Here is a 13,351-nt window from a genome sequence, read left to right on the forward strand (position 1 = left end):
ACTGACGTAAGAGAAGGTGCATCGTGGTGCAGCTCATCAGTGCACTTGGTGTAGTCTGTAAGCGCAGTTCAACCTTTTCCAATTTTAGTTTTTTATATTGTTTACGCTAACACTACTTCGCAAGGATCTATAAACATCAATCTACCTGGTCGGCTATGAGCTAAGACTCGGGGGGCGTTGGTCTCGACAAAGCCTATGAAAAAACTTTGTCGATTTTTTACTTCGCTCGGTATCGTAATCATGATGAGTTAATGCATGGCTTTGCAGGCATCCTTTGAAGATCTACGCTCAGTTGCATCATATCACACACTTTCAAGGTAGTGCTTTCCGAAAGACGACACTCAGATTGTTAGCGGGCATTTCAATAGTCTCCACGAGCTCGAGGCCATTAGCCGTGGCCAATGCAACCGCGTCCTCTAGGTTGCGTACACCGTAATTGGGGTCCATTGCTTTTAGCCACTCTTCAAATTTTCTAAGAAGAAAGGAATGACACACTAAAAGTGAGAACGCATTGACATTGGGTGCAATCATACTTTGACCGACTCGTGCAAGTGTCGTTCGATTACATGTTTGTGGGCGTGCAAGGGTCTATATATGCACCGACATTGGACGTACAAATTTGACTCAACACAAGTTCCGCGCACACGAAAAGGTCCATACAAGAAGAGTATCCCTTCGGGGGCCAAACGGATTCCGGCTTGTTGGAAGAGACCAACCGTGGCCGACCAGGGTGAAATGTGCACCATATTGATGCATAAAATGAGGCGCAATGTTCGTTCTTGACTAATATCATCAAGAAGGCTCCTCGTTTCCAAAGGATTTACACCAGACTCGTGTAGAGTTAACTCTAAAGGGGAATGTACAGTCACCCGTGATGTTCGACCGGCAACTTCGTCGTCGACATATGCTTGTATCGACGCACGAGCGGACGCGGAAGGATCGCTTGGATACCAGGAACATGACTGTGAAGAGGATTGATCCAAAAGATACAAGTCCAGTTGAGATGCAAAGAAGCTAGTGTGAATTCCCGAACCGGCGGCTATTTCCAGAATGGAAAATATGGTTGATTGTGACGAACACGACACAACAGCATCAAAGACTTTGCATTTCAGGACATCCCAAATCACTTGCTTGTTACGGTGTGACGCTGGCGCGTCCATCTTGGCCGAGTTCATGCTCATTTCCGTGGTAGCACTCGAGACGCTTCTCGTGGTGCTTCGGATGGCTTTGATAGCCCGCCCAAAGAAAGGGCGATATCCGCTTTCCAACGACAAGGAAGTCAGCGTCAATCTAGGATACACAAAAGATGCGACCGCAGCAGATCTCAAGAATGGTATTGTAGAGAAAACAGTCCACCAGACGATGGTCGTCGTTGTGCAGGTGCTGGCGAAGGCGAGTTGTCGAAACGTGGAATGCGCCCGGATACACCGAGTCCGCATGGACGAGGAAACGAAGGAAATGCGATAGGTGGCTGTTGGACTTTCAAGCAAAAAGTTATGGTCCTTCTCTGTTGAAGCAAGCGGAAGCACTGTCGGTTGTAGAAAAGAAGAGATGTCAATAATACGGGATCCTTTGTTTACAATAATCTCTTCGAAGAATGCAGAATGTGTAACGTATCTTGGATCTGGGATCTGGGACATTTTCGTTTCCATCATACACTGTGAACTTTTGTTCAGTCTGTCCGTGATTCGCTTTCGTTTGCTCGTCCGGATACCTTGTCTACTGAGTGTTAGCAAGGAGAAGGCCGGCTTTGGCGCTGGGTAGGTAGCAACGACGCAAGTTTAAATTGGGCGCCATCCAATACTATCTATACCAACTTTGTAGGCCGGCGTGCCTCCAAACCCGGAGTTCAGATAGACGATCCAAAACCGCTTCCGACTCGATCGATAGCGCCTTGGGAATGCGGAAATGTCGAGACCCTAAGAGATGCGGTGCACCCGTAATTCCATCGAACCGCTGTTCCGGTCTGAAACAAGTTGTACCCAAGCTTCGCCTGCCTACTCTCCGACAGCACTGTCATTCAATCCTTCTACCTCACCTCTCCTACAGCATCGATTGAACCTCAATCGACGGCGATTACGGTTAGCGCCAGAAAAAAGTCTTGATTGCATCGCAAAGGTTCCGCCGCGGTGTGTGCTATCGAACACCTCTTTAAAAGTGATCCTAAACGCACACAGTTTTTGTCTACGCTGTTCCGGATCTTTTAAAGTCCTGGCAGTTTGATACTGATTTCAGTACCTGCTTGCTACTTGACAATAGCCAAAATGAAGGTCGAAACGCCGCAAATCTTGTGGATCCCGGAGGCCGACAAGGGCATCAATGCGGCTCTAATGTCCGTGGACATGGTTGCCTCGGGCTTTGTGGACAATAATGTCTCGCAATCCTGCCACGTCTTGGCTACGGCGGGAAACGACAACGATATTAACCTTTGGAGAGTTTCTTTTGCGGACGAGGAGGAGCTCCGAAACACCGAGACTCCGGAAACTCCTATTTTCGAACACCGACAACTGGAACCTAGTACAAGCATTCATTATATATGCAGTCTGTCACGTCACGAGGGACCCGTCAATGTTGTGAAATTCAGTCCGGACGGACTGCATTTGGCAACCGCCGGCGACACAGGAACCATCATTGTATGGAGTGTTCCGGTAGCGAAACGTGGGAATGGCAACGGTCGCCACTTTTGGTCCAGTATTGCGCGTGAAGCCGATTTGCATATGCAAATTGTGACTCGGACGGGAGAAGGCATTGCCGACGTTTCCTGGAGTGCTGATTCCAAGCGATTCCTTGCTGGTAGTATTGACCACTCCGTTTTTTGTGTGGAAGACGCCAACTACGTACTTGACGAAGCGACCTTCACGGAGCAGGATAGCGACCTCAACGCTTCTCCCGCGAGAACTTTGTCCAGCACCGCGCAAGCCAGTTGGAAGATTGTCTACCGCAACGGAATTGATCACACTCACTTTGTGCAGGGTGTCGCTTACGACCCTCTCGGTGTGTACCTCGCTAGCATGTCCAGCGATCGGACTGTACGGGTGTGGACGCGAAAGTCGCCGCTGAAAAAGAACAAGCAGGTGCTGCGTCCGGTTAATGTACACAGTAGTAGCGTGGTGCCGCCCGTCGAGCAGTCGCGGAATGTTGGACGCGCATTGCTTCACGCCAAACTGGATGTCATGACCAAATCCAAACAACTCAAGTATCGCCGCGTCCCTCAGAACTGTACCACCACAGCCGAAACCAATGGTGCTGGTCCTGTAACCGCATCTCCGGTAACTCCAACCAAGACCATCGTCGTGAAGCAACACTTGTTTGCCGACGAACCTACATTACAAAGCTTCTTCCGACGCTTATCATGGACGACGGACGGTGCCTTTTTGGTGACACCGGCGGCCTTGTACCATCCACCGCAGGCAGTCGAAAATGAACAGAACAATCCGAATAAGAGCGAGCCCGTGTACGCTACATATCTGTACGCCAGGCACAAACTGGACGAGCCGTACAAAGTTTTGGCCGGACTCGAAACGGTACGAATGTGATCGGAAGAAAGCTGGTTTTAACACGCGCAATTGATCAAGTTGACTTACCCTACGTTCCGTGTATTCCCCCACTCTGTCTCTACAGCCTTCTGTTGCGGTACGGCCAAATCCGGTTCTCTTTCAACTTCCTTCGGGCGCGACCTACAACGAAGACTGTAAAGAAAACCAAGCCGGCATGTCGACATGTAACAAGCCATCTACGTCGGGCTTGCCCTACCGATCTATCTTTGCCGTGCTGACGTGGAACACGGTGCTTATCTATGATACGTATCATGATACCCCACTCTCCGTTGTGAAAGGTTTGCATTACGCCAACCTGTCCGACGCTACTTGGTCGGATGACGGACACGTCCTCATAGTTTCCTCAACGGATGGCTATGTTTCAGTTTTGCAGTTTGCTCTGGGAGAGCTGGGAGTTGTGTATACCCCCACCCCATCGCTCGCCCTGCCCACAACCTCAACCAGTTCCACAGATGCCACGATGGCTCTCAAACTACAACCGGAAGAACTCGTTGCAGCACCCATGTCCATGACGAATCACCGACCGTCACCGTGTAGGACTACGCAACAGTTGCCGCCCTGTGAACCTGGTCAAACTTACGTCGTGGCGCCGCCGGCCAAGAGGGCCAAGACTCGCATAACTCCGACGCTGATAGCGAACCCCGGTGAAACGCATCGTGTCAATGGGGAAATGAACGCGACGTGCCTACCTGCCAAACGTGCCGCGACCGAAACGGTGGAGCACGCTGTGGACAAATTATCGCTGAATGCCGAAGAAGCCAACGTGGTACACGAACCACCGATCCGAAAAAAGAAACGTATTCAACCAATATTGTTGAGTAGTAGCTAAGGTAAAGGACTATTTGGACGTCTATAAAAATACACAGTTTCCAAATTATTTTACAGACCATACAGATCTCGCACCGCTGTGTCAAAGTCTTCCACGGCCCGATCGAGATCATCGTTGGTCACAATCTTGTCGAAATTTCCCAACCGCCGGCCGTATTCGACTTCCTTGGCGGCATTTCCTACTCTCTTTTGAATTGTTTCGGGACTTTCGCTACCCCTACCCACGAGTCTTACCTGCAACTCCGCAATTGAAGGTGGCGCAATGAAAATATACTGGGGGCGCAGTAGTATCCCTAGAGGAGGCTTCTTCTCGAGAATCTTGATGTTTTGCACACCCTGTACGTCGATATCCATCAAGGGTCGTTTCATAGAACGAGAGGTGTCGGTATTGGTATTAATACTGGTACTGGTGTTGGTATCTGGATGCCGTGACGATGCTTGCTGAACGTCTCGCAGGGATTGCCAAGATGTGCCGTAGTAGTTTCCGTGTACGTGTGCGGATTCGACAAAGTAGTCTTGCGCCAGAAATTCGTGCATTCGTTCGCTCGAGACAAAGTGATAGTGAACCCCATCGACTTCACCTTCCCGGGGAGCTCTTGTGGTGTGTGACGTCGTGAACGCAAAGAATTGGTCGCCACCCCGTTGCTCCATGAATCGCTGAATGATTGTACCCTTGCCGACCCCGGACGGTCCACAGACAATCAGAGGATCCAACACCACGCCATCGGTCTCGACATCGTTAATAAACCACTCTTTGCTAATACGGACCGATCCGACAAATCGAACGACGACACGACGGAGAGTCCTGGGGATAGTCGGGATTGAAGCGAGGGCGAGGATACGCCCCTTTCGACCCGTGCCGACAAAGATGCCCCGGCAAAAGACATCACTTGCCGATTGCGCAAACCGGAAAGCATTGTTCCGACCGTAAGAGCCGTAGAAAATAGCCAGGCCGTACGCGGGACCATTGTCCTCGTCTCGACACGTAGATTGCCAACGCTTTAGTTTTGGTCGTCCGCAACTGTTGTGAGTGTGTCGTATCGTATCGTCGGTGCCTTGTCAAGTGTCGAGTAGGACGTACCGGTATATAACGTTTCTGTTAGGAGCGCTGTATGGATGGCACGGCGTTGGAGCACGTCGGTTGGGAGCAATCCTCACGGACGGTGACGACATGGGGTGAGTCAACAAGTCCCGTCCGCTCGACTTTCTGTCTGTCTTCGTTCCGTTTCCTCGAGACGACGTCTTCGTATACGCGGAGTATCAATACAAAACATATGCCCCTTCCGATACGTCTGCGCGGCTTGAACGTTGGTTCACGATGTTTCACGACTCCTGTTACAGTGAACAGTTCAACTGTAAAACCACGACGGCGTCGTTCTGGTTGGTTCGGCTGGTCGATCGATTCCGTCGGTTCGTTCCACGCGAGTCGACGATGGAGAGATCCCGGAGGACGTGACTGCTGGTGACGCATACCGGAATTTCTAGAAAGTACCATGAAGCATTCCCAGCTGTCGTCGGTCACGGATGCATCGGAACAGTCACCTTTAGCGGACGCCCTGCCAAAGCCTGGCGCCGGTCCTCATTCCCAGCGGAAACCTACACCAAGCCCGCTTCCTCTGGAATGGACCCGTGTCCAGCGCAAACGCAAGCTTCCAGTGAATGCCTCATCGAGTCAAGAAAATGCTGCCGATCTAGACGAATACTGCTGTGACGACGCTTCCTGTCGTCACGTAATACGGCTCCGACGAGAACAACAAGGGGAACCAGAAAACAACGCTCACGACCAAGGCACTCCGTCGGCATCGCATAGGCGCTACGTAGGGAAGGCTATCTTCCTACTCCACGACAGTAACCCCGACTGGATTCAGGGGTACTTTTTCCCCAATGGTGCGATCAAGCCTTGGGGATTGTTGGCGGTCCAACAAGACATTGACGAATGTCTGCAGTGCACGGCTGGTGGATATCGCGTGGTCCAGCTCACCATTTTGCCGTTTGATCGTACCAACATGATCAAGAAACAGAGCGTTGCTGCTGTTGAATGGATTGGTGGTGATATGATGTGTTTGAAACATCCATTGGTCCAAATGCAGGGAGAACAGCTCGTGACGGGAGAAAAGGCGGTACCAACCGTAGAGACCATCTTTGCTACCTTACTAACCAAACTACGGTCGTCCCGGGAATCCGAGTCTACCACCACTCCCGTACTGAAATTGCTTCCGGATCTCGCCATTGTAAGTGGCACAATGCAAATTCTCATGCCGTACTCCGATGTCGACGACATGCTCTGGTAGGGAAGTGAACGAGAACTTGGCACGGCGGTTCGCATTTTTTGTGCCGTAAATTGATCCGTTTAATACCTCTACTACCCTATGATCAGCATCTAAACTATAATTGATCCCATGGTTTGTCCTGTTTATACGCTATCCAAAATTTGAAGTTCTCTAGAGGTCATGAAAGGTCTCAAAGCTGGCTCACTTGGTGCGCACAAATTCGGCTCGTGGATACCGCCCCCGGTACAGGTACAGGGTCCCCGTGAGAAGTTTGATTTTCTGCATGTTACCCCCCTCGTCGCCTCGCTTTTTCGGAGAAGGCTTTTTTACCACGGGAACACTTTCAATACCCTTGAATAGATCCACGCTGCCTCCTTTACTGCGGGTGACGGCTCTGGTCTGATTGGTGGTCCCAGGCGGACTCGCTGGAGCACACATCGTCGTGGTGGCGACGTGCTTGACGGTCGCCGCCGATGCCTTGCGCGCCGCGGCCTTGACTTTCTTCTTCGTGTTGGTGTGAACGGCGGTGGTGGTACTACTATCGCTTTCCATTGGAGAGACAACGACGCTGTCCTCAACATCCGGTCCCAACTCGTGTTTCGCGATAATCGCGGTGTCATCGTGGAAGGCGCCTGTCCAGTGCATCGTCGAGTCCGCCGTTCCGGGGGACTGGTCAGACTTTCGTACAGTTGTGCTGGGGAACGTATCAACCTCGGTTCCCTGGGATCGTGCAAGCTAATGTGAATCGCGGATATAGTATGTGAGCAACAGGAATTGTATTCAAGTACTATCGGGAGCTGTCGGAGACGCTCGCACAGAGGCGGCATAACAACACGACCGCAGGATCCCGATGCTGAAGCTTACCTCATCCTTGTCACAGTTAGTGTACGCGGGTCCCTTGACGGGCTGGGAACGTCGAGTAGAAACCATCTTAATAAGCAAATGAAAAGTGTATGTGGTCAAAGAACTTCTTTGGAGTGATGTGTCAAGGTTTGTTTCCCCTTGCAATGAAACCAACCGTAAGCGGCCGTGTATGTTTTTGTGACGACGGAACGTACCGAGCGAGAACTTTCCAGAAATAAGCGAGAAGAGGTGACAGTGAACTACCGCATTCACGGACGGTGCGGTTCGCCGTGCCATCTTGTCGGGCGTGTCCGTGTGCCAATGGAAAGCGACGCGGCGTGCCCAATTTACCAACAGTAACAATCACTTGGCAACTTCGATGTCCGCATGGGAAATATCAAAAGAAAAACGCTCCTTTGATTGGTCCTGGTCATAGAAATTGATAAAAACACTCATAGTGGCATCTCCGTCTGCTATTTACCATATAAGTAAGATCGTTAAACCTCTCGAAGCGCGACGCTTTATCCCCACGAACGGCTCTACGCGCTGTCACTACTGGAAATTCCTTGATTGCGTCAGTGCCAACTAATTGACAGAGGAGCCTGAAACATTTCTGCCCAGTGATTCCATCTTTCTCGAGAATATCGCAAGACAGTAATCTATCTGATACTATGTCAAATGTTAGTGAAAGAATATATCGTACATTTACAGGATAGCTTTGCCGTTCAAGAGAGCGAGTGCGATACGATTTCTGCATTGGTTGACCATACTTTGATCGAACACCAAAGGGCAATCTTTAGATAAAAAGTCGGCAAACATACACGCAAACACTCCGCAGTCGTAACCTGGTTCGTCAAAAACAATGGTAAACAAAGTTCTCGTTCAGCCAACCGTTCTCGCATCGTATACTTCCTACGTACCGTTTTTTTGACGTGGTGTATCCGATAAGCACGGCACAAGTGTCCACGCATCGGCGTCCGGTAACGGAGCACCTTCCTTAGCTTGATGCTCGTCTTGGATGTAGCGAAAAATTGCCTTTAAATGATACATACCACCATCCCCCATGGAGTCATAGAACTGAACCTTCTTTTGTTGCATAAAGACAACTGCGCATACCCAGTGCATCCGACTGACATTGATGGGAAAGAAGATTTTGTCAAGATTGAAGATGTCCTTGCCTGGCAGTCGATACCTTGTAAGAACATAGAGACAACAAAACAGAAGGCCCTTTTCTCTGATAACGTACCTGGAACCTTTTTGGACCATCGTTTCACGTTGTTGTAGTTGTATTTACCGCGGAGTGATGGATTGGAATGTTCCTCGTCTAAAAGCTTCGTGATGAAAAACGACTTGAAGAAATGACATCGCTTGCGGTTGGGATCTGCCTTGCATAATTCCTCGTCCCGGTTGGCTAGCATGACATAAAAGTAATGAATGACCTCGTCATTGAGCCATTGTGCCGGTGCAAGTCGTTGAAACGATTCCCTTTGAACCGAGTCGACGCCCGCTTGGGCAACTATTTCGTTCGGATTCCCGACATGACTCATCGCCTCATGTACAATTTTAAGTTCCGCATCCTCCAAAGGTCGCATCAGAGATAATGCTCGTTCTCTCGCTTCACGATTTCTCTCTTCTTGAATAAGCTTGGCCTCCAATTCTGCCAGAGACGTACTTTGTAGACGTTTCTCCCGCTTTTCATACTCGGCGTCCAAGCGAGCTCTCATTAATCGGTCCGCTTCATCCAACTGATTGGCGTCGACTTGTGATATTCGCTGTGAAAGGGCAGCATTTGAAATTTGTAACCACTGGTTTTGGGAATGCTCTAGCTCCTCTATTTGCTGCAGTTTAATAGCTTGCGCGCGGAGCAAGTATTTGTCGACAATACTCTCTTCTAATAGATCGTCGGGAATCGACAAGCCATCACTTCCATCTGCCTCCGCAAATTGAGTATTTAAGACCGTTCGCAGTCTTTCCAAAGCCTCTTCCCAGCTTGAAATGCGTGCTTCACTGGAACTCGGCGAAGCCTCTAATTTGTGCAAGGCATTGATAAACTCGTAGCGCTTTGCCAACCGTGCGTTGCTTTTCTTTCGCGCGGCTCGTCCCGGTATCAGGTCCAAAAATGCCAATCCCCAAGCATCGTTCTCGGAATCTGCTGCATCCCCCACGCATTCCTGGACTCGCGGACTTCCCGAAACGGCGTTCGCCATGGCCAGCACGGTACAAGATCCACCCGCATCCCGAAGTAAATCAATCACCTCCACTTTGATTGCTCGCAAAACGAGTGCTTCCACATTGAAACGCCCCATTGATTCTTGTTGCAGGTGACGTTCAATTGGGTTGCGCACACGGAAGTCCGTCAATCTAAAACTGGCTTCTTTACGCTTCAAAAGCGGCCAGCCGTTGCGGCCTTTACGCAACGACGGCTGACGTCCAAGTGATGTTTTCCTCTGATCTTTTCGACGACGCCAGCGTTCCAATACGGTCATTGTTAACCCACCAAGCAAGAAGAACTCGAGACGGGCAGTGCGAAGTAAAACGCAGGTTTGATCGAATTTTACAGTAGAGTTTCACACAGCGGCACGATATCATGGTCGTTCTTCCCTTTTAGCTTGCGACGGCCAGACGGCCACTGATAGAAAGGTATCGACCGGTAACACCTACCACCTCCGTCTGTCGTCGTCGCCGAGCTAGTGCTATGAACTCGATCACACTGCTGTGGTAGGCTGAGCTCGACGTACGGACGAAAACACTTGTCGAAATCGGGATAACGAGAAGCGGCACAGACGAAACCAAAGAAACAAATGCATGAGGGCGAACTCGAAATGAGTAAGAAATGACTTGAAGCCGAAGACAGAAGCTCACTCCATCCCACCCTAACATCAGAGAATCGCGCAATACAAGCCTCGCATATTAGCGTTCACTGAGGATTATGGGGTTCTACGGTGGCAAGAAATTTAGGCTGCGAATGGTTCTACCAGTACTGCTCGGCTCCTTTTTAAGTGAACCCGTATTGGCATTCTATACTCCAACGATAACCAAACTGGCTTCACGCTGCGCAGCGACGCGACCGTCACTGATGACGACGCAAATGGTTGACTACGACGAATTACCGGCCGATTTTCCACGCCGCAAAGATGTTCTTGTTGGTTTGGAAGCGGTTCGTAAAGCAGCTACCATGACCCAAGCTCTACAACCGGAGTCGAGTGACGGCATAGGAGTCATCAACAAGCAAGATGCGTCGCCCGTCACAGTGGCTGATTTTGCGGCACAAGCAATGATTCTGCGCCATCTGAAGGACGCCTTTCCCGACGATTCGTTCATCGCCGAGGAATCCAGCGCAGCCCTTGCAGATGAAGCCGGTTTGGCCAATCAAGTGTTGAAAGCATCTCAATTGGGAGACATGGATGCCTTGAAGGAAAGTATCGATCTCGGGAAAGAGTATGAGCATTGGGATGGATCCAGTAGGCCAAGTCGCGTATGGTGCCTTGATCCAATCGACGGAACCAAAGGTTTCCTTCGCGGCCGGAGAGACGGCGGGCAATATGCAGTTGCGCTGGCTCTCTTAGAAAGTGGAACCCCGACTATTGGTATTTTAGGCTGCCCTAACTTGCCGTCCGATCCCAAGGACTTTTCATATGTTTGGCAGAAAGATGAAAACCTCGAAAACAACCAACAAACACGAGGGTGTATTTTCGTCGCCAGCAAGGATGGGGGATCTTTTCAGCTCCCAATTTTACCAAAAAGTAGCTCTAGTATCAGACTGCATGTGACGCCAAATGACGGCTCCACCATGGCTACATCGGAAGCTCGCTTTTGTATTGGTGTAGAAAAGTTTAGCGATGCATTGGGGCAGTGTTGTGCTGTCATGGCAAAAGTTCTTCACGGTGAAGAAGGTCTTGACGACGACGGGAGTATAGTTAAAGCCCGGAGAATTGATTCACAAGCAAAGTATGGCATAATAGCACGAGCGGGAGCCGAATACTATGCGCGGTTGCCAGCACCTGGCTACGTGGAGTGGATCTGGGACCATGCGGCTGGAAAGGTTGTTGTTGAAGAAGCTGGCGGGAGCATAACGGATACAAAAGGTAAGGTTATAGACTTTTCATTGGGTGCTAAAATGAGTGACTCTGTGCATGGTGTACTTGCCAGCAGCGGTGGTGTTTTCCAAAGTGCTTTGTTGAACGCTTTTATAGAGCAAGAGGCTGAACGTCAAGCAAAAAATGCCGACATGAATCAATTCCAAAAAAAGCATTTGTAGGCACCCCTGGTCTTCAGCTATTCTCATTCTATAGACGCACAGTTGGAAAGAAAGCATTACTACCCGTTGCGCTAAATTTTTATCTGTACTAGAAACTCTCTCCATGAATGGTACTTACATCATCAGTGTACTGCCCTGGTGTGCAGACAAGGCGGGGAGCCTCGATATATTCCACGGGAGGTGTCAATAAATCTCGATAGGAATTCCCATTGCAAGTCGACCCAAGCCCGGCGTTGGCGACAGCCTCCAAATATGTATTCTCATCATTCGACAGCATACATTCGGTCCTGTCGCTTTGAGTACTGCTTCTCGAAAACCAACGGGAACTGCTGTATAAGTGAGACAAGATGTAGGGGCGATTGACTGCTCCCTTACTGGGCACTTCTCTCTGGCATTGCCGCTGGTCCGCACGCGCTAACAGAAAGAGAAATAGTAGTCCTGCCATCAAGGCAGCTGTTGATATGACTACCCCTGTTTTGGCCGATGGCGCCAGTTCCGAAAATCCCATTTCATCTTGAGTGCTTGTATCGACTGCAGTGGGACCGGACACCTGCTTTATCATTGAATCCGTAGCTGTTATCCGAATAGCTCCAGCCTGCGCAACAAGTACAAGAGCACTGTTGATTGATCCAACCAAATCTTTTAAAATGGTATCAACCATATCCTTTTGCACTCTGAGACCGTATAACGAAATATGACTCTCGTAAAAGGAGCATTTGTTATCGAAATAGATGGTCGGCTCGCATACCTCTATCGTCGAATGAAACAAAGCAGGATCGAGGAGGACATTTGAGGGAAGGTGTCGGCGAAGGCTGCACAAACCACAGGCATTCCCCTTCTTGCTTACCACTGCTGATGGGAAGAACTTGTTGGTCGAAATAAAAACCTGTGACCCTGCCATTTCTGCCAGCAAATGGGGACAAATTCCTGCCTTCAGTTCTGCATGTCTCTGGAAATGCGCTGGAAAGGACGGAATCCATCACATGCTCTGACACAGCATCAAATATGACATTTAGTTGTGCGTATTTAGACGTTTCCATTTCGAATCCGTACTGAAATACCAGTGGCTCGCCAAAGGTGGCACCGAAGAAACCGTCTGCTTCAGCACGACATAGAGACTGTGTCAGTGCTGAGAACTTCTTCTGAGAATACGCCTTGTCAGCTGTCTTATCCAGAGGAGAGTGCTCATGACGTGCTTTGCGCATACTCTCAACCTCTATCAAGCGCCGACCATACCCATCGGTCGCGACTTCAACGCTGGCGCTGACAAAAGCTGCGCTTGACGCAATCCAAATTACTAATCCGATGCTTCTCATGGTCATATATGCACGTATATGACTTGCATTTCAGCTACGGTCATTCCTTCCGGTATTTCGCCCCATCACTGATTACCGTTTGCCGTAACAAAAGTTAGCCAAATTCGTCGTGAAGGACTGTTTTCGTCGACAGGAGACGACCACCGCGCTCGAAATTTCCAGGAAGTTGAAACGCAATAGGTATTTTATGTCTATCAATTCGAACATGAGGACATACGGATGGAAATTTGTCTATTTGAATTCCAACCCGATATCACGCACGTTGCAATTGTTTTGAAG

The 13,351-nt window shown here is 49.7% G+C and overlaps 7 protein-coding genes across 7 annotated transcripts; 3 read left to right on the forward strand and 4 right to left on the reverse strand.

Moving 5' to 3' along the window:
• Window positions 1-114: 114 nt before the first annotated feature.
• PHATRDRAFT_44816 (predicted protein) lies at window positions 115-1,640 on the reverse strand (the record flags this gene model as incomplete). The annotated part of the gene is made up of 2 exons (XM_002178940.1): window positions 115-472; window positions 616-1,640. 2 exons carry the CDS (start codon window positions 1,638-1,640, stop codon window positions 313-315), a joined length of 1,185 nt encoding a protein of 394 aa, XP_002178976.1. The 3' UTR covers window positions 115-312.
• Window positions 1,641-2,342: 702 nt separating this feature from the next.
• Window positions 2,343-3,951, forward strand: PHATRDRAFT_19333 (predicted protein; the record flags this gene model as incomplete). The annotated part of the gene is made up of 5 exons (XM_002178713.1): window positions 2,343-2,817; window positions 2,920-3,137; window positions 3,285-3,413; window positions 3,444-3,524; window positions 3,622-3,951. Coding segments are annotated over 5 exons (1,233 nt in total), but the record flags the coding sequence as incomplete, so codon positions are not given.
• A 485-nt stretch (window positions 3,952-4,436) lies between these two features.
• Window positions 4,437-5,093, reverse strand: PHATRDRAFT_11131 (predicted protein; the record flags this gene model as incomplete). Its single annotated transcript, XM_002178941.1, has 2 exons — window positions 4,437-4,785; window positions 4,819-5,093. Coding segments are annotated over 2 exons (624 nt in total), but the record flags the coding sequence as incomplete, so codon positions are not given.
• Window positions 5,094-5,878: 785 nt separating this feature from the next.
• PHATRDRAFT_34337 (predicted protein) lies at window positions 5,879-6,676 on the forward strand (the record flags this gene model as incomplete). Its single annotated transcript, XM_002178714.1, has 1 exon — window positions 5,879-6,676. The coding sequence occupies one exon, from the start codon at window positions 5,879-5,881 to the stop codon at window positions 6,674-6,676; it is 798 nt and encodes a 265-aa protein (XP_002178750.1).
• Window positions 6,677-6,856: 180 nt separating this feature from the next.
• On the reverse strand, window positions 6,857-10,012 carry PHATRDRAFT_44818 (predicted protein; the record flags this gene model as incomplete). The annotated part of the gene is made up of 5 exons (XM_002178942.1): window positions 8,745-10,012; window positions 8,419-8,676; window positions 7,714-7,864; window positions 7,520-7,625; window positions 6,857-7,390 (listed from the first exon to the last, which is right to left on the reverse strand). Exons 1-5 carry the CDS (start codon window positions 9,982-9,984, stop codon window positions 6,857-6,859), a joined length of 2,289 nt encoding a protein of 762 aa, XP_002178978.1. The 5' UTR covers window positions 9,985-10,012.
• A 661-nt stretch (window positions 10,013-10,673) lies between these two features.
• On the forward strand, window positions 10,674-11,756 carry PHATRDRAFT_41875 (predicted protein; the record flags this gene model as incomplete). Its single annotated transcript, XM_002178715.1, has 3 exons — window positions 10,674-11,250; window positions 11,326-11,329; window positions 11,429-11,756. 3 exons carry the CDS (start codon window positions 10,674-10,676, stop codon window positions 11,754-11,756), a joined length of 909 nt encoding a protein of 302 aa, XP_002178751.1.
• A 118-nt stretch (window positions 11,757-11,874) lies between these two features.
• On the reverse strand, window positions 11,875-13,072 carry PHATRDRAFT_34340 (predicted protein; the record flags this gene model as incomplete). Its single annotated transcript, XM_002178943.1, has 2 exons — window positions 11,875-12,329; window positions 12,505-13,072. Coding segments are annotated over 2 exons (1,023 nt in total), but the record flags the coding sequence as incomplete, so codon positions are not given.
• Between the last annotated feature and the right edge of the window lie 279 nt (window positions 13,073-13,351).

This window comes from Phaeodactylum tricornutum, chromosome 5, assembly GCF_000150955.2.
Source record: "Phaeodactylum tricornutum CCAP 1055/1 chromosome 5, whole genome shotgun sequence".
Lineage (NCBI taxonomy): Eukaryota > Bacillariophyta > Bacillariophyceae > Surirellales > Neidiaceae > Phaeodactylum > Phaeodactylum tricornutum.